The sequence below is a fragment of the Anneissia japonica genome, unplaced genomic scaffold (genome assembly GCF_011630105.1).
Source record: "Anneissia japonica isolate Jap-2015-1 unplaced genomic scaffold, ASM1163010v1 scaffold6537_len306802_cov134, whole genome shotgun sequence".
NCBI classification, from domain to species: Eukaryota; Metazoa; Echinodermata; class Crinoidea; order Comatulida; family Comatulidae; genus Anneissia; species Anneissia japonica.
In genome coordinates, this window is record NW_022717339.1 from 8,266 (window position 1) to 33,968 (window position 25,703).

Here is a 25,703-nt window from a genome sequence, read left to right on the forward strand (position 1 = left end):
GTAGTCATGTACACATAAGAAAATGGAATCGACCATCTCCAATCCTGTCTCTTATACACATCTAAATAAATGTTTATATATTTTTGTGACAATCATTGTATGTCAAATCTGTATAATGTATAGTAATACATTTGATTTTTACAAATTCAATTACACGATTATAATTACAGAAAGTACATAGGGTAATATTAGACTTAATATTTGAACAAATGTGCATGATGCTGCTGCAGTAGTATCTTCAGTTTCATCTAGTATGTCATCCACCCAGTAAGTGTTTTCACATTGGAACGTCGAGTCGCTGTATTGCTGGTGCTGTTCCGTACACTCGCACTCAAGTTCATCAAGAATGAAATGTGTATTTGCAGGACAACCAGTAAACTCAAATGGTACATTCATGTCTGGAAAAATCCAAAGTAAAGCAAACGCAGTACTGCATGTAATTTTAAATACTAAGAAAGTAGAAAGATTCAATTCCATATCTAAACTGCCTAATTTTTATATTTATGAGTTTACAGGGGGTGGGGGGGGGAGTGAGGATGAGGATGATGTCCCTGACGAGAACAAAGAGGGCGTGTAACCGTCTCCCTAAATGAGTCAAAAATGATCAAAGGGGCTAAATTGACGAAAAATAGTCGATATTAGAGTCTAATATGTAAAAACTAATTTTTGTTTGTTTCGCCCAACGAATTGTGGTTTTTGACGTGTTTTGCTTGTACGTTATTAAAATAAATTAACCGGTCCATTTAAATTTTGCAAGAGGGTAAGTGCTTAATTTATGAACCAAGGTTTGCAATAAGGACTAGGTAGCTCCTTCCTAACTGGATCAACTAGTGTAAAAATCTAATGTGGGTTATTATGCTTTAGGAATTTGAAATAATTAAAACTACTGTAATACTAAAGTAACAGCAGAATAATTTAGTTAGAATTTCAAATATGTATATTGCATATCCATTTATAAAGTTTGATAAATGGGACAAATAGATTAAAAACAAATTTTAAAATTTGGATTTTCATAATTGTTTGTCTAGACCCTTAAATCTGAAAAAATTTTCTTACCTGCTGGGTCATCTATTGAATCTTCAATTGAGCGGGTTTTAATATGGTGATCTAGTTTTGCTGGAACAGCATTCAGTATAAGCGTCGTTTCACCTCCAAACTCTCCGTCCAATAAACCTCTCCTCCTCCTAGTATTCTCTTTTGGTACAAGTTTGAAAACTGTTGTGATGACGTAATACTCTCGTTCCATTGATAATGCAGTGTTGATGAAGTCCATACGATATATATCTTCATTGGTTGGGTCCGGCCCATTGAATCTGAGCTCCTGTTGGGTGCTGTTGTCACCGTATGGACTCCATGGATCGTCAGACAGCGAATTAGTATTGTAACTCACTGTCGTACTGACATTTGATAAGTAACTAAACTCGAAATCATCGTGATAATATGCAATATAGCGATCCTCAACGTTGGCTGCTAAACAACCCTAAAATAAGTACAGAAGCACAAAAGCAATAATTTTCTATTCAAAAACAAAAGTAGTTCTTTTCAGAACTATATACGTGGGGTACCGCAAGCATTTAATATAATATCTATAATTAGTATTTTCCTTTAGTACTGTTTTAAAAAATGTATCGTAACATTTTTTTTTTTTCGTATTGTAGTTATTATTGGTTTTAATCATGAATGTTTATTGTACTACTGTATTATCAAATACTTCTGAATGTTTCAAGGGATTTATAGTGATTGTATTTATGCTCACATAGGCGGTGGTTATTCCAAACTACCAATTTCCTTTGACAAAACTGTTACATGTTATGTGATGTCAAAATATGATGATGATATGGTCTTACTTCTGGTTCATCAGCGAAAGACACGCCCTTGCAAACCATAAACAAAGTGAGACGAAGTCCATACTTGCTGTACAGGAATTCGGGTGTGTAACTGGGGACATAAGTTAAACAATGTCAGTAATAATCAATACACAGCATAGTTACTGAACTGATGGTAGCCAGTGGCGGGTTCAAGGTGGGGGAGGACCCCTACATTTTTCAATATTAGAAAGAGAAAAGAGTACCATTTCAGTCACTAGTTAACAATTGTCTTGCCTCATTTCCAACTATGGTGGGGCTGAAGTTGCCTAGATCCATCTGTGAAATTCCCTCCTTGGTCAACTATTTCGAATTCCTGGATCCACCACTGGTAGCCATTGGGTGCTTCTTTCCAATAGCGCGCCGTTCCTTATAAAAGATTAGGCATCTGGAAGTCTTTAACGTACCTGATTTTATACTTAACTCTCTCTCTATGATTTACACCACGTACATCTCCTCCATTGGTTAGTCTCAGGTTGTCATTCTGGAAGCCAGTGAGGCTGACTATCACAAGTCTTGGTTTGTCAGTTTCTGAATCTACCACGGTAACTACGGTCTGACAAGGAAGTTTTGAAGTGGTTAGTTGTTTGGAGCAACACAATCCAGCTAACAATAATTTACAAATTTACACGTTGTAATAGCGTATAGTAACGTCGTACAGTTTGATGGGGTTTTTTGTAAGACAATATTTACGTATTATATAACAATAACGCATGCTAACGTTCCTGCACAATGTGCTGTACTTTCAGCCTTACCTGAATGGTAACTTCCATGCTAATAGTCAAAACCGGTTCATTTAGATCGACACAGCCAGTTGGCGAAGTAGTGGCATCCGAACATTGATGTTTCTTGAATTTAAACCTGAATATTCCTGTTGCGTCAATTGGCTCGTTGTTTTCAACAACCTTTTCTTTAACATCTAAAACCAGCTCAAAATTCCAGAGCTGCTCACAGGTACCAACACTGAAGAACATTAAAAATAGCGTACAATTATTTATTTATATCAATATCAATATGTTAACTTTTATAAATACAAATTTAGGTTTAACAATGGGGCCTATACCACTTACTTATCGCATGGCTGTGGACCACTAGGATACGCAATTTCGAAGTCTTCATTCAACGTGTTATTGTTGTCTTCTGGCTCGTATTCAATACTATCTGCTTCAAAAATGAGCAGCTCCCCTGTTGGGGACTCGATTGTGGTTCGGAAGCGTATTTCCAACTTTGCAGCATTTGCGACAGGCATTTGACCCTATTTTTAAACAGTTGGTAACAGAAACACTAAATTTAAATGACATTTCACTTTAGGAATTATCAAATATGAAAAATATAAAATGTAAAAAAGAAAATATAGTGTAGTGTGTAAACTTGCCTCTACTGGTACATACGGCGATATAATCACGAAATCAATAGATGGTTTAACTAAAGGCTGCGAACTGAGGATGAAGTTAACCATTGCGATTCGATAGATACGGTAATACAAATTGGCACTAGAAGATACGTAAGACATGCCCTTTGGAAGAAACAAAAGGAAAACAAAGTTAAACCAAGAATAAATAGTATACAGTACAAACATTCAACGAGCTTTTTAAAATATAGTACATATTAGGTGAACTTTGCTTTTTCACCATTTTCTGAAATCACAGTTGTAGGCTTACGACCTACCTTTGTTCCATCAGTATTTACAACCGGTCTAACATTCGTAAAGTAAACTGTTGCTTTGAATTCAATAAGCCTCTGCGAGCCATCGTAACTCCAAATACTATTGCCAAGACGGTTTGTACAGTTGAAGAAAAACTCAAAATCCCCTGAAATAACCATATTTATTTAACATTATCAATCAAAATACTGATTTATGAAAGCTTATTTGTTTTAGCAAGTGAAAAATCCCTGCACAAGACCAAAAATGCACACAAGATGCTAACTAACATCAAGTCTCATCAGGCCTACGGTGTGGAGTTGCTACTGATCGTACAAAATTAAGTTACCGCAAAGATAATAAATAGCAGAAGGTAGAGCAGCTTCCCAATATAGTTGAACATCTGTTTAAAAGGTATTGTGGGTACACGGAGAGCAATTTTACCCCGTCCGCGCTATATAGTAATAATAAAGGCACCGGTCTGGTTCGTTTGTTTCCTGTAGTTTCTCAACTTCTTTGGTTACCGTTACTTCACTAGGTTAAAACGCAATGTACCGCATTTCATATTACCAATTAAATCTACTCTATTTGTTTTGCTGTCAAAGAGAAACAAGTAAACAGACCGAGTGAATTCCGCACAATATGCCTGCTTTAATCTGGAAGTTATCTGGAAGGAAAAACTATCGAAATATTGACGTACGGTCAGTCCTACATTATAGTTGAAATCTACAACTGGTACTGGTTGAATTTAAAACCCCTACCATGTTATGGTTAGGACTACAGCTTGCTAGCAACCGATCTGACTGGTGACGCGATTTTTACCAACCAATCCCCGATAGTTCTTTGCTGGCTTTCGCCAACGCGTTACCTGAAAATCCAAATTGATATTCTCGTCTGGTCACGTTTTCATTGTAGACGTCTACTACATCGACAAATCCTCCTCTGGAGTAACTCATGAAGAGTTTCTTGGGCAAAGTTTTCAAGTCTGCTTCTGTGTATTGAATAGGACTGTAAAAATCGAAAGAGTATTTAAACATCACAAAATTACAAATACAATTTTTTTTTATCAATTATGAACAACGACAATTGTAAAATGTTGTTAAACCCATGTTAGATGTGTCGTTACATTGTAACATAGTATTCCTTAATGGAGATTGGTAGGGCAGTTAACATTAGCATCTGTCTTACGTGATATTATTGTCGTCATTGAAGAGAATTCCGTTGCTGAATGTATCTTGTATAAACGTGCCCCCGTTCAGAATGTTCGAACATTCGCCGCTATTTTCTGGAATGACGTCACCGGTATTACTGTCGATTACATTCGAGTTTGGAATAATATCATACGGCTCAAAATCAACCACCCATATTTCATCAACTCCGATCGTATCCTGTTAAATAATACAATTATTTGTGTATAACAATGTCTCAAGAAATTTGATTTTACTTGTATAATCAAAATTCTTAATATTTTTAAATTTTACAAGTTAAACGAGCCATATTAGACAAATGTACCGTATGTATTGCGAAATGTATTGGGAATAACAAATCAGAAATAGTAGAGCTGTATTTTTTGCTATTACCAAATACCAACATTTTATTTATTGTAAAGTCCAAGCTGCATTAATGTATACAGAAGAAAATGAAAATCATGCTTTGAGCGTCAGAGACATTTGGGGTATTGTAAGTAAGTAATGTAGAAATTTTTTTTTACAGAATTATTCAATATTGGTTAATACATTTTGTAGCCAATGTTTATAAAAATTTCCAAAATGCTAAAAACTGATCTGATTTTGATTTCGTTAAAAATGAATCATACACCAATCTTGCTTTAACCGTAATACTAGTACAGGCATAATCTCAAACCACCAAATACCTCGGTTACAATCGAAAGATCCACTGTGTTGTCTTCGATGTTGAAAGTATCTACATACGCACGTCCAACTTTACGAAATCGGACATCTTCAACTTTATCATCAATTGGGTCGCCAAACGCGCATTCAGCTTCTTGTGTGCACATACTAACTGCAATTAACAGCACGAGCAACAAACCCATACTGACCAGATTAACAGCTGTTCGAAAAATAAAATGTAAATCAACTTTGAAAACTTTCAATCTTGATCAAATTAAATTACATTATAATATATAATGGTATTTTATTTAAAAAATTATAAAATTCATGAACAAAACATGGCAGCCAAAAGACTGAATTACGAATTACGTAATAACGTACATCAATAACATCAACAACATTAAACTAAATAGGAGAACTACATTAAAATTGCAGAATACAAAAAAAAAGAAAATTGAGAAAATTATTAAAATTATGTTATAATTTTAAATGATTAATAGATTATTATTTTATTTATTGTTTCAAGATCATTAATTTGATGTTAGACAAACATTTCTTACATTTTTACACGTTAATATTTAAAGTATATAATAAAATAAATAATAAAATAATAATAAAATAATAATAATAAAATAATAATAAAATAATAATAAAATAATAATAATAATAAAATAATAATAAAATAAAACCGCAACAGCAACAGCAACAGCAGCAGCAACAGCAGCAGCAGCAGCAGCAGCAACAGCAGCAACAGCAGCAACAGCAGCAACAGCAGCAACAGCAGCAACAGCAGCAACAATAGTAATAATAAAAACAGTTTCAATAACTTGCACATACCTTAAATCTAACTATAAATAAATAACTTTCAATTTATCACAATTTGTCCAAAATTGCTTGTTCGCGGAAAGTTGCACAAGATTAATAATGAATGGCCGGTGAAATGGGATTTGGGAAGCAAATAAAATGTGCAAATTAAAGAAACGAATAAGATGAGTCTTAAGACGATTCTTAAAGATCTCAACAGAAGGTAAGGAGGGTAAGCTATTCCTCAACTTGGGAGCAGCAACGTTTATGTACGACATGGAGGGACGAATAATTTTGATGTGGATCTGAGAACTCTAGAACTTATGGAGCGAAGTTTAATCAGGATGGATATGTATGAGGGCGATATATTATTTGATGATTTATATGTGAAAAGTAACAATTTAAATGGAGATGCGTTGCTTAACAGGTAACCAGTGCAGGCGACGAAGAGTGGGTGTTGTATGCTCAAATCTAGAAACTCCGGACACGAGACGTGCAGCCGTATTCAAGAGCAAGAGAAGTTGCAGCTTCCTTGTATACCTTTGAGATGACCATAAAGTAACATTGCAATAGTCCAGCCGAGATGTAATTAAGGCATAGATGGCAGCTGCATCAGTTAAAAACCTTCGAATAGTTTTTGTGGTTATTAACTTGCCAAGTTGCGATTTTTATGAAAACAAGGCTTAAGGCACGGAATCCGCTTAGTCGCCCGATTATAAGTATTCTTTCCCTTCATATGAACTATATGAACAATTAACAATCAGTAACTTTCTCAAAGGTTTAGGGATGAAAATATAAACTTAACAAGGTACGCCGACTAGAAGAAATTGGTAGCGAAGAATTGCATCAAAGGGACTAATTAGAATGTACGAGTGTCTCTTGTTATATTCCTGTCAAAATACACCGTGGTGTATTGTCAAGCCTGTGGTAATCTATTTATGATTTGAGTATTTGGGGAAAAAAACCAATTCGTTTGTCACAAATTGTGACCTACTTGGTCACCAAGAACATGTGTGATTTGCTTGTGCTTCTTGCTAGCTAAAAGGAAGTTTTAAAATTACCTGATTTGTTTGATTAAATCCAGCAACAATCCTAAAAATGGCGGTCCGGCAAGTTAACTGACCAGTGCGAAACTCAACAGTTGCCACAAACGTTTTATATGCAGGTAGTTATGCAAATTAATCGTACGCCTCTGTTGATTAGGATACCACCTGTTGGTATATTATAATATTCCGTCTTATGACGTAGCCGCCTTCCACTAATTTGCTCTCTTTGCCATGTTTAAGTGGTTGTTAATAAAGCTCTTTTTTGTACTATAGTAATCAATATCCTTTTGGAAGATTTTACCTTTTGTTCATTGTTTAGTCACGATGGTCAAAATTCCAAAGGATAACACTTATATATAAGATTTTTGATCGAATGATATAGCCAGTTTTGTGAAATAATTACAAAGCGAGAACCGTGCATATTTTCTTGTGATTCGGAAATCTTCTTTAGTCGGGGGGCGCCCCTTCGCTACCCCTAACTCCCCTGTCCCGACTATACAAATTCATTTGACAAAAACATGTGACATGCCTAAATATGGTCATGGTGACTTCACATCATGACCATAAATAGGTACGGTACATCATGACTATATATGGGGGTACAACAGTTTTTTGTCAAAGAAAATTTGATAGTCTGGACAAGACTTAATAAATGAAATTGTTTGACCTTAAAATATGCGGAGACAACCCATCACGTCCAGCAAAATCAGCCGCGAGAGGCCGAAATCAACCGAATGCGGCGATGGCACGTGGCAGCGCAAAAAACAAGGAAAGAGCCCCCAGAGCCGACTCTCACGTGGACCATGCAGTGCCGGAGTAACTGCCATTGCACATAGTCATCGCATCCAGTATTTTCGCCTCCAATAATATAAGAAATAAAAGAATAGCTAAACTACAAAAGAGTTGTAATGTAAATATTTGTTAGATTTAATAATCGACTGATACGATAATGAAATATAGGGATCGAAAAGCATGACAACTGGTTACATAATCGTGTAAACAGTAAATTGTAATTTTTTTTTTCAATTGGCGTATTTAAAATCAATGTTGAACTATTAAAATATAATGTTGGTGTTATTTTATATTTTTTTCACAAACATAAACTAACCGGGACTAGGCCTAGGCCTACATGATCCTGAAAATGTGTTGTAGTCAGGGATGTAGACTGGTGTCGGGCTGGCTAGTTGGGGTGAAAAAATTGAGAATGCTGAACTAAATTCCTATTCCAACGATCATGATCCTTTTTAGAATTTTAACCCACTTAGTCCACCGCCATGTAGGGGTGGGGGCAGCCCCGGCTCTGAAATTGGTAATCTATAAATGTATCAATTAATGGGGAAGTACCGTTGACAGGGATGGCGGATTTGCCTAACAGCGGTCCGATGTTTCCGACAGAAGAGAGGACGATTTCCCCGACATAAGCAAAGTGGGCGTGTTCGGGCGTCGCTTAAAATTCTTTGAAATTGGTCCTGAAATGGTGACCATTTAGGGGTTTCAAATGCTTATATAATCGACTTTAAAGTCAACTAACGTATAGAGAATACATACCATTTTTGTTTTCTCCCCAACGAAATTATGGTTTTTCTCGGAAGGGGAGTCAGCTCTCCCCGCCGCTAGCGCCACCCCCGTTTGACAGTCAACTTTGCTTGAATAGGTCTACTATTCAGTTAAAAAAAATATCAAATACCAACTTGATTTCCAAATAGGAAAGTATACCATATACTACCTTTTCTATGTAATTCATAACGCATTCTGAAAACTAAACATATCATATTCATATGGAAATTCGGCTGTTTTTCTATTTATAATGTTTCAATTTCAAACTTCATCATAATCATTCTTATGATCAATCCTCATTGTCGTCACTATCATCATCATAATATACATAATGATGATCATCATCATTATTATCAACTTCCTCCTTATCATTATCGTTACCATCATCATTATCATTACTGTTATTATACTAATCATAATAATTATTGTTATTGCTATCGTTATTGTTTTATAATTTTATTTATTTTATTATTGGTTATATTGTTATTGTTATTATTTTTATTGTTAAATTTAGGAAATATACTGAAGATTTTACAATTGTTGAGAAAATTAACGTCTGCTTCAGCTTTTTTTTTTTTCTGAATTGTTTTTGAAGTTGTTCCATCAGTCATTTGCAATCTCAGCCGATTCTACCTAAGTGATCAGTTTCGGTGACAAGTAAAATGCTAATACACTTCTATACTGGTGAGTCATCTGATCAGAATGCCCGAATCAGGTTTGGTGACGGTATCATGAATGATGATGTTACCGAAACTGATATTTATCAGATCTATTAGGTAGAATTGGGTGGCAATCTTGTTTACAAGCATCAATGTTTATGTGCAAATCATGAATGTAATGATGGAGTGATCATGAGATCTCCACTAGCACCAGTTCCCGCCAATTTATTCATGAGACATAATGAAAACCCATGACTAAATAAAGATGACTGTCCTAAAGTAGAATTTTACACCAGATACGTTTGATGATACATTTTGACACAAATTCTAATACTAATTCGAAGACTAAACAATGGACAATTAAAAGTCCACGTACAGAAAACATTTGGATTAATTATAGTGTTCCTGAGATTCTGTCCGATCAGTTACAAACTCAGATTGATTAAGGTCGATACTACTAGACATAATCTACAAAATCATCAATGCTTAGAACTGGTATGCATAAAGACATTCTAAATCTTAAGGACATTTTAAATTAAAAAATGCTGTTGTTGAATGAAATTAATAGATTAGAGTACCAAACAATTATGTCAACACTAACATTTCATAAAAGGCGGCAACAAACGAACATTTGAGAACGAATTTTATTTTAAACTCCCATTCATAGGGCCTAGGCATATTTTTAAGATAAATAAGGACAAAATAACTAAATTGACGACAAAATATAACAAAAATAATACTTGTAAACCTTGTATTGAATACAGGCAAAGTAGAAAAAACAACATAGACAAGATACAAAGTGACCTAAGATCCAACATAAAATTGAATTGTGTGTGCTGTAATGCCACCTACATTTGGGAAACGTCTCAGGGAACTCCTGGTATCAGATAAAAATTTAAATATACTCAAACATGTCAACAGCAATCCTATGTGCAAATCTAATTCTAACAGAAAAAACTTTAAAATCCTTGATCAGGACAAAAGCAGTTTCTAACTTAAAATTAAAGAGGCGCTTCATATTAAATGGACTGAACCATCACTCAACAAACAAGTACAGCATTACAACATTACTCTATGCATGTAATGGAATAATCTGCTACGTTGTAACTTTTGGTACGAGTTGAGTCAAACATTTCAAGCCAACCTGCATTTCAATCTACCGTTGCGTATAGTACATAAGTAGTGTTGGTTCTTTTTTATGTTTTATTTTGATCACTGATGATAACTGTGTGATACAGAAAAAAACATGTCTGTGACTTTAATTAAGTCTTGTTTTATTGCTCTTAAATTTGTTTTGCTTTTGGTTTCTTGTCGATCGTTTGATTCCATCAATTATGATTTGCACAACAGTGATGTTTGTAAACAAGAATGCAGAAGACTAGACATTTTTTCACAAATAATTAAGAAAAGCTAAGACTGACGTTAAGTTTCTCAACTATTATTATTATTATTATTATTATTTTTTTTTTTTTATTTTATTATTGGTATTCTTATAATCTTTAATTCAAATATATCACCAACTTTAGTAAACACACTTTGTTTATTTAAAAAAAAATTGATTAAGGTTCTACAGAACACCAGCATACGTCCGAGAGAACATAAAACTCCGAATAGAACTCTCTCTGATGGTAGCTTAAATTAAATGGCATGTTTCATTAAAGTCGCTATTTTGACGATACAACAATCGTTACACTAAGTACACCAATCAGCGTCGCTTAAAGCTACTTAATGGGAATCAGGTTTTTAATTAGTCGTTTATAAGGAAACTAAAGTTTACTCCTTTCATGAAAATTGATGAATACTTTAAGTGAGAGCTGCAAGAGTATAAATCACTTTGAGAAAAAAAAAATAATAATCAGTTTTATCAGTATTCAACTTTAATTTAATTGATACATGAAAACTACAACATAATAAAATAGATACAAAACCATAATACAAAAATACAACAAAAAAAAAATATTTATCGCACGTAAATTTACGACATCAATAAATACTTACTAGTGTATTGCATTATATAAATTATTACTATTGCATCGTATATAATAAATAAAAGGAAAGCCAGTTTATTATTAGCTGTCGGTGGTCAGTGTCACTGATTTACTTAATTGCTGATTTACTCAAAAAAATTAAGATGTGTATAAGAGACAGGGGATAAAATGACATGTTTCGATGCGTCAACACATCACCATCAGACGACAATTCTTTTTTCTACCACTTCACTGATAGCGCGCTACTTATCACTAATTATATAAATATATATCTGTGATAAAAGATAAACCGTCGTGCGTAATACCGAACATAGTATATACATTTTAAGCGTTTTTAAAGTATGTACATATATACAATTTATATATAATTTTTATATATAATCATACTATATATATTTGTTTATATCTGATATATACATTTTTATATATAGTATAAAGAAACACGTGTTTTTCAAATTGGAATTTTCATCCTAGATAAAAAGCAAACTGAGACAATGTCTTAGATGAAAACTACCGTTCGTATGCTCTAGGCTTTATACGCATACGCCTCATATATAAATCTTTTACAATACTCATTTCCTGTACATATTTGTAACATTTTCCGGTATATCTTGCTGTCTTATAGTCAGAAAAAAATATATGGAATATACCTTTGTTTCACAATTTCATAAGTGTTCGCCATTTGAATTTCAAAGCCCTATTCGTATTCTATACAAATCCGGTATAACATTCTTCTCCAACATCAAAGCTGCACTCTATGGTGCCGTGTGTGAAGAACACGTATTTCCAGGCCTAGGGTCCTTTTGGTGGTGATTGATCCCCTGTATTTTCAGAAGACTGTACAGCACATGGGCTATTAATGCACAAGGGACAGCTTAAACGTCTCATCCGAATGACGGTGTGCTATCATAACTTGCATTTCAAGCATTTAAGTCCTCCAGCTAATATGCAAGGGAAGCAATGGAAATTAAAGCAAGGACCAAGAGATCTCCATGATAGTTCAGCGCGTACACAGTGGCTACCACCAGTTCAGCCGACTGATCTAAGCTGCTCTAATCATATTACATCATATACCGTATCATATATATATCAAAATATCATATCATATCCTTTCATATCATAGGACATTATTTCATTTCTTATTATATCATACCATATCATACATCATCATATCGTATCATACCTTACCGCATCATATTGACAAAAATTCTATTAAACTCTGCTCTTGCATTAGCTTTCAATTTACGTACAAAAATATCTAATTTTTACGTATGCGATGCGAAGTCGCAAGACATATTTTTACATATTTTAAATAGTCTTATATATATATATATATATATATATATTTATATATATATCGTATGTTACTTGATTCTGATATACAATATATTTTATCATTGTTATTGCAATAAAGCGTAGAGTTATGATTGAGTCATTAACTCTAACGAGTGCTTTGACAATTTCATTGTGTATATGTTTCCGGTGAATAAATGATGTTGTTTAGCCGGCTGTTGGCAGCGTTTATATTTGTTTCTTAAATGTCAAAGAGCTACTGTATTTCGTAGCATCAACCTTTAATGATAATATATATTTCAATATCACATTGTATATGAGCATTTGAAGTAAAATTACATAAGCAAACATAATGTAAAATCTTTTTGCAATACAGAAATTTTTACTTTCTTGATTCTTAGAAGTCAAGTAGCCATTTCGTAGTCTCTGCAAATGCCCACATTGAAAGTCAAATCATATCAACAAATATTAACATGTCTTTAAACTAACGCCTGTTTACACCATTCCTCCTCTGTTGGAATGCACATAATTTGCAGAAATGTAGTTCGTGTCAATATATGCGGGATATAAATATGGCGCAATAGCGTATTTACAACAATATTGACTACATGTATTATTATTATTAATAACTCTAAATGTTCAAAAGTATCAGCACTCGTTTAGGTGTCTCAGTGTTTATTTGTTTCCAGAGCTATATTGATTCGCTATATGGACTGTTCCGCGCCAAGCCATGAAGCCATGCCCCTTTGTTGTTGTATTCATGGATCTCTCCTAATTGCCTAGTGGTAAAGTTTGACTGGTCCATTTTTGTAACTCCGGTAATGGTTGTAAACTTGTATAGCTTATAATACTAGGTCTCTACGCACTTTCAACAGATGGCCAATTGAATAAAAAGAAACCAAAAAAGATGAAGAAGAGACAACTTTCCAGAACCTTTCAAACACATGTAACGAAATAGGTTGAGGCGGGCTGTTCATTATCGCTATGCTGTGCCTTGTATTGTGTATTATTGCGTACATCTTCGGCGGCATCCTCTGAAATAGCAGTGGATAACAAGTCACTACAGTTAGTCTGCAAAGAAGGTCTGTTTGCGTAAGACATCATCCCGTCCGTACTACCATTCTCCTCGGCAATGCCTGATTCTGAAATAAAACAGAAACAATTAACAGGTGGATTTTCAAGTGACTTAAGATATCTAATACCGGTAAACCAACAGAAACTTGTATAACCAGATAACATAATTGTAATAATGTACGTATAACACACATTGTTGTTGTTTTCCTCATCATTATCGTTATCTTCCTCTTCATCACCATAATAATAATAATAATATTAATAATAATAATAATAATAATAATAATAATAATAATAATAATAATAATCTCATCTGCATCATTATCATCATCACCGTCATAATCAACATTGTTAATCAAATATTAATCAAACATAAAAATCTCATTGTTGTTGCATTCATCATCATCTTATCTGCATCGATCATCACCACCATCGTCTTAATCATCATCATCGTCATTATCCACGTCATCGCCATTATCATCATCGTCATCATCGCCACCATTATTATTATCATCATCAGTCTAATCATCATCACGGTCATGACCACTACCCATCATCGTCATCGTCATCATCACCACCACCACCACACCCCCCCCCCCCCCATCAGCACCCACCATCCTCATTTTATGCTACATTGTGACATTACATAAATAAGTTATTTAATCAGGCCTACTTACTTCTACGTGCAGTTCGTTGCGGACTGTACGTTACATAATTGTGTGACACTTGTTTATGGATCTTCAACAGCTTCAAAAACCATTGTGAGAAAGTGGTGGTCGATAGCGTATACAATATTGGATTGAGGGCGCTGTTTAATGGCAGAACGAATATAACAATCCAGGCATATAGGTTGTCTATTAAGAGAATTAATATCAAATCAAGACACGTGATATGATAAGGACATTCATAATTTTAGGCCCATTTACAGACGTGTGTTTAATTCGAAATTAATCTAAAGCTCTGTCTAGATTATCAAATGTTATTTGAAAAAAAAAACAAAAAACTGTTGTATGCCCATATATAGTGCTGATGTGACAATATATGGTCATTGTGTGATGTCATCATGACCATATTTAGGCATGTCACATGATTTGTCAAATAAAATTTATAGTCTGGATAGGGCTTTATACATAACTGATTCTACCTACCTCCTATAGGAATATTGCAAAGTGATATTACTTTTAGTATTATAATAGGTATCCAGCACAATGAGTCAGTGAGAACTATGAAAAAGAAGCGGCGGGCATAAGTCATATCGCCTTTGTACCCTATCTGTACGGCCGCCTTTCGCGTAGTACGAATGCTAATGAACATACCTAGAAAATGTAAGATTAATATTTATCAAGATTTTCAGTATTTAAAACGAATCAAAATGCAACATACGCACATGTTTTATAAAGTTAATGTGTTAGTTTAAGATATTTAGGAGATTTCGCAAACCTTACGAAAACGATAACGGAAAAGGAATACGTCGTTATCATTATTGTCATTCGAGCCTAAACTCTGTTTACAATGAAAAATATCTCACCAATGTATGAAACGATGATTAATATAAGTGCCAGGAGGTTCATTCCAAGGAAAATAGCCACTGAATATTCCCAGCCTTTTATTCGAGGACCGTGAATATGCAGCGGAAAACAAACCCCGTTGGTGCCGTAGAAGTTTCCAAAATATCCCTCAGCCAGCAAAGGAATCCAGGCGATCAATATGCCAACGGCCCATATACTTGAGATGATCACTGCGGCCTCTTTTACCTTCAGGCGGTGAAATTCATACGGGAAAACGATGCACAGGAAGCGTTCCACTGAGATGAGCGCTAGAAGAAGTACAGACACCTCACTTGAAACCATTGCTAGAAAACCAGACATCTTGCAACCCGTACTCTCGACCCATTGACGCGCATTTTGGTTGTATACATCACGGAACCTGTAATCTTGTGCGGCAATTGTGAACAAGTAAATTGACATAAGAAAATCAGCGGCTGGAAGAATAACAAGAGCAATATTTAAATTGTAGTATATCGGTACCTGATAATTGAATATATTCTATAACTATTATAGTTGACTATAGTTACCGATAAGTCAAAGCGGTATTTTGTTTTGTGTAATTATTTACCAAATATTATAGTGTCATTTACATAAAAAACGAAATTAGGCTCTAACGTGCTTAATCATCATCATCATCAACATCATCATCATTATCCTCACTTCTACTATTAATACAATGAACCAACCAACCAATCACTCAATTAACATACAAATAAATAAATAAATAACTCGGTTGGGGTTGGTTAGTCGAGTCAGAAAGACAGAGAGACACATAACGACAGATAGCTTGACAAGAGTCAATCAGTCAGTCAGTCGGTATGCTAGACAAACAGACAAGCCAGTTCATCGTCAATCAGTTCTCAATCTGACAATTCAGCCAAGAGTCAGTCAGTTTCTTAGGCATTCAGTCCACTCAGTCGGTCAGGTCTTTTATGAATAGACCCTCAAATCCTTATTTCGTTTCGTGTGCACACGAAGAAGCAACATGGATTTCCTAAAATCAATCTTTTTTTTCTGCAACGGTTTCTTATTTAAAACAAGAAAAAGAGAACCCACAACATGAGTCTGTGTTCCCTTCACAATCGCTACTACTTACCACAAAGGTTCATAATGAACAATGAATAGACTCTATGCTCTGCTTTCATCAGCAGACGGCTAATGAAGACGCCAAAGTTACCGATGAAAGTCATCGTGGCAATTGTCCAAACGGACACACGAAGAACCGTGCTCTCCAACAAGTTATATATGGAAGAAATTCCGTCCGTCTTCGGGTTACAATTTCGGACATGCGGCGCATACGAACAGTATTGAAAGGATGAAAAATATCTGTAAAAAAATAAAATTGGTAAAGAATATTTTTTTAAGAGATCGCTTTTCGATATAATATCTTAAAATTACTTTCCTCACGTCTTACTTTTCATAACACGGATGAGTTTAATCTGAAATTAATATTCACCATGGGAACGCTCTTCCTTTCTCTGTTTAGCTCCTTCTCATTTTTTCTCATTCTGAATTTTTGTGCGGATTTAGGTTGCACATCAAACACTATTGCGTAAAATAGAATTTATGGCATAAAAATATAATACTTACACATGGATATCTAAGTGGTTGACAAACAAAAAGTCAACAAGTAGTTATAATAACAAAAACGCTCAGCTCCTCGAATAATCCTCTCCATGTCATATCTGTTTGTATCCGTTTGATGTTTATTTAAGGCAATAATTTAAGTTAGCTACCGGACCTGCTTAAACGCATTGCCTTCTTGTTTTAGGCATTGTACCATAGGTGGTGGAATGAATAAAGTTATTATTATTATTATAAAATTAACATTAGGTCATCTACAATAAATGTATTGTACAAAACTATTGATTCCCATTAAGATGCGTATTCCACCTTATACTAGAGCAATGGTCTTGAAATTGGAAGATGCCATTTTAATGTGAATTAATGTTTAAGAGTAAACCAAAAACAAAACTCGATAATAAACGATTATAATGGAAAGGGAGATGTTAATTTGGCCTACTGTTACAAAGACGTATGTCTTGGTATCCAAATTCATAAATATCTAAGTTGGGAACCCTACACACTATGGCAATCAAGCAGAAAAACATTAGGATTTATTAGATGTTATCTAAATAAAAGTTAGCAGAAACTCAAAATGCAAGAATACGCATCAATTGCTAGGTCTCAGATTCAAATGCTTCAGTAGCCTGGAACTCCATCAGAAATGCATAATGGATAAAAATGAAATGATTAAAGAAAGGGCTTTCAGGTATAATGTAATAATTATAATAGATGCTAGTGTAAAAGAGATGAGGCTACTTTCGGGTTAACCAATCCTTGAAGGGTGTAAAAGCAAGACCCTTATCTATCAACCTGTAAATTTAATATTAAATACTATTATATCACTCCACCCCCACCCCACTCTCTCTCTCATTAATCCAAAACAGACACGCATTCAGCACCTAAATTTATTAATTAAAATAAAACATAATGCAGTGACAGGCACGTACAAATTAATTAGTTTTCTCCTGATTTAACAGAGTTTCAGGCGCTTTGCCAACTTCGACAATAATGATTCATCAATCATGAAAAAAAAAAGCATTCAAGGTAATTAAATATTGGAGTATTTTAGTTTCACTAACATAAATAAATTAAATAATTTCTTTAGATTACAAAATGTCAGTACCACGCTTGGGATAAACATGGGAAGGTTCATTGCACAGTTCATGGTGGCAGACGCGAAAAATAGCTTTTGGTGGAAACCAGTATGAAAAGCCCGCTGCCACCAGATAACTCATGTTTGAGAACAGCTGAAAGGCAGCGGCATTGCGTTAGGTGGGTTTTACATTGCTACAGACGCTTCTTAATTTTCATTTAAACAAAGGTACGGAGATCACCTTGTTGTGTACGTCGCTTGGGATTCCGCGCATGAACTCATCTGAATGCTGAGCGGGCGTTGATGAGAACACGTACAGTATTAGTAATGAGACTACGTCTATCTCAAATGTATTATTGTAGTTATATTATGTTGTGAGTAATGACCGGTGTGGACAAGTTAATAGGAAAGATAAAACACAAAACAACCATTAATAATGTGAATATCTATCGTAGGAAAGCAATACTCGGATGCTATTTCTTTGTTGTTATAAATGAATTAAAGAATGAATCTTGTGTATTGTAATAAATATGGAGTACTGAGTGAGAATTGTCCCTAAAGAATCGTATGTGATGAGAAAAAACAATTAATTTAGCTTAGCTCAGTCGGTTAAACTGGTGGTATTCATAGTGTATGCGTTGAACCCTGGATATCTCCTGGTACCGGTTTAATTCATGTCTCTGCTCTTTACTGCACGTGTTTCAGCCGGAGGGCAATGCAAGTTTTAATAGCGCATAATCTTTTGGATGAGACGATTAGAACGTTGGTGCAATATGTCTGTATTGCCAACCCTTCATAATTAACCAGCTTCATCACGTGCAACATGGATAATAATTATGAAGTTTACAGTGACTGTGCTATTGACAATACACGATATGTTGTTAAATTGCAAATATGATGACGATGCATAGGCCTACATTCATTTTTGTATAGTTCCTACAATCATTTCTTTTGGTGACGTGAGTGCACTAGTAGAAATTCTCTACTAGGCCTAATCATGTTAGTTAATCATACACATGCACGTTTTTCTTTGTCCATTTTGTATAACATACTTAACGATGCCCCTTTTTTGTATCGTATTTCATTTCATTGTATTTGAAATTAAATTAATGAAAAACAATATCAATGCAAATGCAAATAAAATGTTCTATTAACAACTCAGTGAAATCATGCTATAATTATATCGTCCAGGTATAATATTTCTATGCATTCATTTCACAATACCGAAGGTATAGTCCGGCAGCTTAGCAGATGGATGTGGACGTTCCGGACAAAAGCACCAAATTTTTTTTACATGCTCCTTATGGTCATAGCATTCAATTTTTGGTAGGAACCACCATATCCGAGGTCATTATGGCGGCCATCTTGGATTTCAAAATGGCCGCCTAATAAAACCTATGTTTATCTATATCTCCGCTTCTAAACCACTTGGAATTATAATTCGAATGTCTGAAACTATTTTTATATGGTCAAGGAATACAATCATACCATTTTTGACCTGGTCAGATTGCCACAAATAGGTCAGCTTGATTGGATTTGCTACATTTAGATGTGTTTCAACAACTCTTTCTAAAACATCCTTGTTACTAACCCTGTCCCTGTCTCTTATACACATCTTGTGTGTGTGTGTGTGTGTAAAATATAAGATTTGCTCAGAGATATACCTTCCAATTGACCCCCGTTGAAATATAGTTAAATTTAAACTTTAAAATGAGTTATTACTTTCCAATTAGACCCTGATTTAATTTGATTTTGATAATTTACAAACAGGGCCTATTGATTACACATCTAGGCCTACTTAAATTGAATAAAAACCAATAATCTATGAGTCTATGGAGAAAGAAATAGTAGAAACGGCAATTGCTTTTATAATATTTATATAATATATTTGACGAGATTTGTTATCATTCATATTTTGAAAGAAAAACATACAAAATTAACAATCCCTGTAAAAATAAATATATCAAAGTAAATACAAATTAAAAATATAAAGCGCGATACTGTTATGGCTTTAATGGTTTACTTACAAACGATCGAGTTTCGTCAAGTTTTTGAATTGCATTGGTGACAACTCGCTGATCTTGTTTCCACATAAATCCCTTCAAAGAAAAACAAACCAAAATTGTATATTACACATAAGACAAAGAATGAAAAATTAATGGAAATTTGAAATCGTATAAATTTAGATGTAAATGCTCAATATAGATGGAATATTTTTAAATCAAAAACGGAATAATGCAGAATGTTTTTCTTACTAAAAGAAACACACACCTGAATACACACTGAATCTATCTTTATTTATTTTAACACACATGCTCTGTTCCCACTATCAAGTCATGATGTGCCTATATATGGTCATATAGTGATGTCATAATGACCATATCTAGGCATATATTTGTTAACCTCTCTCGTAGTTTTAACAGTGCATTGTTGTATATCAAAGCTCAAGTCGTATCAAATAAGGGGTATGTCCGTCCATGAATGCTGTCAAATAGGACAAAAGTTATCTTCATTAGGCATACAAAGGTTTGTTAAAATTATCTGTTAAATCTATCTAATAGACCTTTCCGGAGTGCCAATTAAACTTAACAACTGACTAATGAGAACAGCGCTAGGAATACGCGCGCGTCTCACAAACACACGTTTTCGGGTAGGCCTATGTTTTAACACTGTCGTCTTAGCAACAATATCCAAGGGGCGGGGCTTAGCGGTCCAATAGTCCGACATTCAAATCGCTGCAATCTATGAGGTTTTATGTAAAATATTGTGTGATATGCTTATATATGGTCATAATGACGTCGCCTACTGATACGTAATTCAATCTAATACCACACAGGCAAGTCAAAGATTTGCCACAAAACTACATATTTATCATGATTCTCTCTGCTATGCTTTGATAATACTTTTCAATTACCCTTACTTCAACTTAATAAAAATTGTGATTTTTACAGCCTACCATCAAGAGATGTGCTATTGCAATATTTACACATACATCCTTCGACAATCTTCCCAATCACTGACAATGTGACTGATATTTCAAAATGTGTTTCTTCTGTTACAATATCAAGACATCCTTATTACTTTGTAGGCCTACTATAGATAATATGAACTATTATTATTATTATTATTATTATTATTATTATTATTATTATTATTATTATTATTAATAATAATACACCCTGGTTTACAGAAGTTGGCAACATGAGGTAGATTAGATTGTTACCGTCATTTTGGAATATTGTTTAGTAATGGAAATGATAATTATTGACAAAGCCACACGTTTTGACGCACCGCTCTCCTGTGTCACACCTTTCATTATCAACCACTATGTTTTTAAACTATGCTGTAGACCTATGTCATATCCTATTATAATCGAAAATGTATCTCTAAACTATAATATGTTCAGCATTTATCGGACTGTTCAGCATGGAATAACATTCGGAATCTGGATTAAATGGCGGAATGGTTCATAGTACATTGACATAATGACCCCTCTAATTCCGATACCTCTGTAGTTCGAGACCAGTTTTTAAAGGTTAATAAGTAAATAGTGTTCTGCAAAAAGGCATATCCCCAAAGAAGTTCTATTACAGTATTCTCGATCCTCTGCATCCCTCTTCAGCTTTTTGTAACTTCCATTCCTGATATCATCACGCAGGATTATTCGTGTCCTTCTCCTCTTGGTCTTTTTAATTCTACACTACCTTCTATTACATCCTTCAGAAGACTGTTGTGCTGCGATATGTGACCGATCCATCTCTTTTTCTTTTGCTTGATTGGATTTGCTACATTTAGATGTGTTTCAACAACTCTTTCTAAAACATCCTTGTTACTAACCCTGTCCATTCCACATCTTTTCCACAATCACATCTCACATGTATCTATCCTTTTCTGTCAGCCTTTCTTAAAGTCCATGTATCTGATACATATAGCAATGCACTCCTGACTACCAACCGAACCAATCTCCTTTTCAATTGAAGACAAAGACCACGAGTAAATAGCGATTGATTCTTTTCATACGCCGTCTTCGCCATGCCTATTCTTGCTCTAATCATATCTCTCCGACCTAATTCACTACAAAACTCATTCTCGTAACTTGAAGTTTTCATATAAACGTCTTTTCCAACGTGCCAAAATGGAAACTCCATTTTTTCGGTCGCTTATCATTTTCCAGCGCTGCACCTGAATTATAGAACATTAAATTATTTCCACAATATACAAATTTTAAAGAAAAGATCGAAATTACACCTCTTCTAGTTCGCATATTCTGAGCACCACTGAACATTTTGCCTTGCACTATGGATATTGGCGCTATATAAATGATTGATTGATTGATTGATTAGTTGACCAATCTTTTAACAGAAAGCTAACCCTCTAATTGGTGACCAAACTCCGCAGAAAAAAAACACCACTCCGTAATTTCTACTGATCCCAAATATGGTCTCGAATTGTAGGGCGAACTGAAATACAATCCTTAATCATTCTTTTATCAATATCAAATGGTTGAATAACAGTTACCAGGTTTCTGCAATTTGTGAAATTTTAAGTTAGAATACACCATATTCAAACATTAATGCAAGTGCAGACATTCATATGCTTAGTATTTTCTTCATAAATTTCCTGGTGGCCCTAATATGGAAACAAGTTCCAATAATAAGGAATCACTTTCTATAGCACTTTTATAGATAGTTTTATTCACGAGTTTTGGGGCATCATCAGGTGAAGTTCAACGATATGCATACATGCATATTGTTAGGCCGGCCACTCAATGCGTCGTACGGCCGTCGTAGGACGAATCCAACTCCGCTCCCTGTGAGTGGTAGACGACGCGACGCCGCTTGCTGATTGCCTTTGGCAGGCTGAACGGATGCGTGCATCGCGCATGGCGATGCGTTCTCTATAGAATCGCGTCGGCCAATGACTGTTGGGCACAGTGAGTGCCCAGCATAAGTCATAAAAATGTTACACACTGGTCCATTTTTACTGATCCAATATATTTAGTTATTAGAGACGATAAAGTGTAGACCGAAAGGTCCACTGATTAATCTCAGATAAGAAAGCATAATACATACTCCAAGTATTGAAATACACGCCATCGTGTTGGGATTCAATATTTCGACATTAATTATGTCATCATAATAAATCATCATCATCAGGATAAAGTGTAGACGAATACAAGTTGAAGTACTGTACTCAAAAATTCAACATATCAAGTTGTTATTGAAATCAGTTACAGATACCATATTAGGCATGGTAAGGAATGTTTAGTTTACGCAAGATAGTGATAGTTTTCATAGTACCAAGAGTTATTTTCTAACTAATATGCAGCTATGGATAAAAAAAAATAGGAAAAAAAAAGCTCTAATTAAGAGATGTTGATCAGTTGCTGCGCTATGGGGCAAGGGAGAATTCCCCCACCCCCGCCTAGATAATTTTCTCCAATTCCCCGAGTTACTCCCATATTTTGCCGCAAAATGAACATTATTGGCCAACACAACTATTTGCAGGTTCTCATCGTTTTGTCTGTCATTTCAAGGCCAATGGTCAATTAAAAACGATGCATTTATCAAACTTTTTTACATTTGCAATAAATATAATGATCATTTAAATAAAAATAACGGGCACATAAATAGAAGCGTTACCCGTTAATATGATTTTATAAATTGTAATTGTATCCCCGGTCTGCTATGGAGAAACATTATTTCTCCCTAACATTTTACCTTGCCTCTCACCTTTGCCCGCCCAGATTTCAAACGCTGCCGCCGGCACTGTGTTTGAGATATTTTTACAGTTTTTAGTTGATGTAACACTGTCTATATATGTTCATCTAAAATTTAGAAACATCTATTATCTTTTAATAGATTGTCTACATACTTTTGTTTACTAATTTTTGTCGGTCTTTAAGATACATTTAGGTTGTGATTGCTTTATGATGAGAAATAAAGAATCATGAATACTTGATGATGACATAATTAATGTCGAAATATTGAATCCCAACATGATGGCGTGCATTTCAATACTTGGAGTATGTATTATACTCTCTTAACTGAGATTGATCAGTAGACCTTTAGAAAATAAAAAAGTACTTCGCAGTCGATATTTAATATTCAGAGATATCTAAAAATCTAACTTAAGACTTCAGTAATTAAATTCGCTACGCAAATTCGTGTACTGTATATATATCTTAAATTAATACTGACTTGTATATTTAAAATAGAGCCTGAACTTATATAAAAAAGAGACAGATGACGTATGTGTGTAGGTCTAGTGTGCAAATAAAGGTCATTGTCCACACGGTGGAAACGAATGAACCGAAACATGGCATGTAAACACATTACTGTAGAATGCAGTGATGACTTACAAATCGAGAAGGTTGATGAGAGATGTAAACGCCAGAGGATGAACATACGACACTTCATTATTTTTCAACGACCTGTCAAACAGATTATAAGACTGTTTTAGGTACAGTAGTACAGTTACGATGACTGATAAGAATTAAGATCACGACAACATTCTTAACAAAGTCTATTGTGAACATACAAGTCATTCCAAACAAAGGGCCTAGTGCAGACTCCACGATATATAGAGTGTTATAGGTATTAACTTGTTTGTTTTCTGCAATTAACTTCAAAATAATATATTAATTTCAGAATACAGCAAAATGGTATGTATATAAATTTAGTACATTTGGTTATAAAGTTTATCAAGGTACATGACAGATTGATTGTATGCACACACCGAGAGAATAGGATTAAGTTAAAAACGGAATCTCACCAATAAAGTATATTAACAATTAGGCATAATATAATTATGTTAACATAAAATAAACTCGAACAATTATTCAATAATAGCAACATCTTTAAGGACGTCCACAGGAACAAGGAACACAAGTATAATGCGGAACGTTATATACACAAATTGTTTGCACTTACACAATTGTACAAAGCTAAAAATGAAAAAAAAAGAAAAAAACACATAAGTAAGCAGCTATAAATTGAATCAGGGCTTTCGGACAATACTGTTCTTCCTTTGTGGTGAGTGAATGTTGGTAGAAAAAAAAGTCAGATAATAGTGAGAAGAAGCTGACACTAACAAAGAAATGTTAGACAAGAATAGTGATATAATATAGGTGAGATTAGGCAAGAGGTAAGTTGGGAGTGAGAGGAATAAACAATGTGAACGAAGAATGAATATGAAGTCAGCATATCGTTATATTTAAAGTCAGACTCCGGAGGAAAAACATTTTTTGATAATGTTGTAGAACTGATTGTTTTCTAAGATAGAAAAAGTTGTTTGACGAAAAACTTGGGAACGGTGAACGAGATACAGATTTTAGAATATTCAAAATTTGGGGGAAAATGGACCTTTTCCCCTCAGTTTTTAAATATTCAAAAATCTGTATCCCATTTATGGTTAACTGCTCATTTTTATCTTTTTCCATGGTTTTTTAAAACTCTTTACTTTTGTGTTGGAATAATTTTTTTTGCAACATAACTGAATTCAAAATGTATACATTCACTCGTTTTTTACTGCAACATATTATACATCGGTCTCTAGAGCTGCCTGCTCTAGCTTCTCATTAAATTAATGTTGTAGGCAATCATCACCAGCTTATCTTCTAGTTTAATTATGTACGTTTACAAGCAGCATACACTTTATCTTAATATGCTATCGATAAGAACATATTACAGATCAAACAATATTCACAAAGTATATATT

The 25,703-nt window shown here is 34.3% G+C and overlaps 2 protein-coding genes across 2 annotated transcripts in view; both read right to left on the bottom strand.

The window, feature by feature from the left end:
* LOC117110177 overlaps positions 1–7,356 on the bottom strand; it is a 10,510-nt gene extending 3,154 nt beyond the window's left edge. The window contains exons 1-12 of the mRNA XM_033252788.1: positions 7,223–7,356; positions 5,381–5,577; positions 4,696–4,895; positions 4,376–4,515; positions 3,534–3,676; positions 3,241–3,381; positions 2,936–3,120; positions 2,621–2,828; positions 2,273–2,421; positions 1,848–1,938; positions 1,057–1,480; positions 72–398 (exon numbers count right to left, since the gene is read on the bottom strand). Of these exons, the coding sequence (XP_033108679.1) occupies positions 151–398; positions 1,057–1,480; positions 1,848–1,938; positions 2,273–2,421; positions 2,621–2,828; positions 2,936–3,120; positions 3,241–3,381; positions 3,534–3,676; positions 4,376–4,515; positions 4,696–4,895; positions 5,381–5,560 (2,109 nt within the window). The 5' untranslated portion in view covers positions 5,561–5,577; positions 7,223–7,356 and the 3' untranslated portion in view covers positions 72–150. The remainder of the gene's footprint in view (positions 1–71; positions 399–1,056; positions 1,481–1,847; positions 1,939–2,272; positions 2,422–2,620; positions 2,829–2,935; positions 3,121–3,240; positions 3,382–3,533; positions 3,677–4,375; positions 4,516–4,695; positions 4,896–5,380; positions 5,578–7,222) is intronic.
* Positions 7,357–11,602: 4,246 nt separating this feature from the next.
* Positions 11,603–25,703, bottom strand: part of LOC117110172 (relaxin receptor 1-like) — a 45,252-nt gene continuing 31,151 nt past the window's right edge. The window contains exons 12-18 of the mRNA XM_033252782.1: positions 24,346–24,417; positions 20,012–20,083; positions 16,422–16,651; positions 15,307–15,759; positions 14,927–15,094; positions 14,456–14,632; positions 11,603–13,846 (exon numbers count right to left, since the gene is read on the bottom strand). Of these exons, the coding sequence (XP_033108673.1) occupies positions 13,641–13,846; positions 14,456–14,632; positions 14,927–15,094; positions 15,307–15,759; positions 16,422–16,651; positions 20,012–20,083; positions 24,346–24,417 (1,378 nt within the window). The 3' untranslated portion in view covers positions 11,603–13,640. The remainder of the gene's footprint in view (positions 13,847–14,455; positions 14,633–14,926; positions 15,095–15,306; positions 15,760–16,421; positions 16,652–20,011; positions 20,084–24,345; positions 24,418–25,703) is intronic.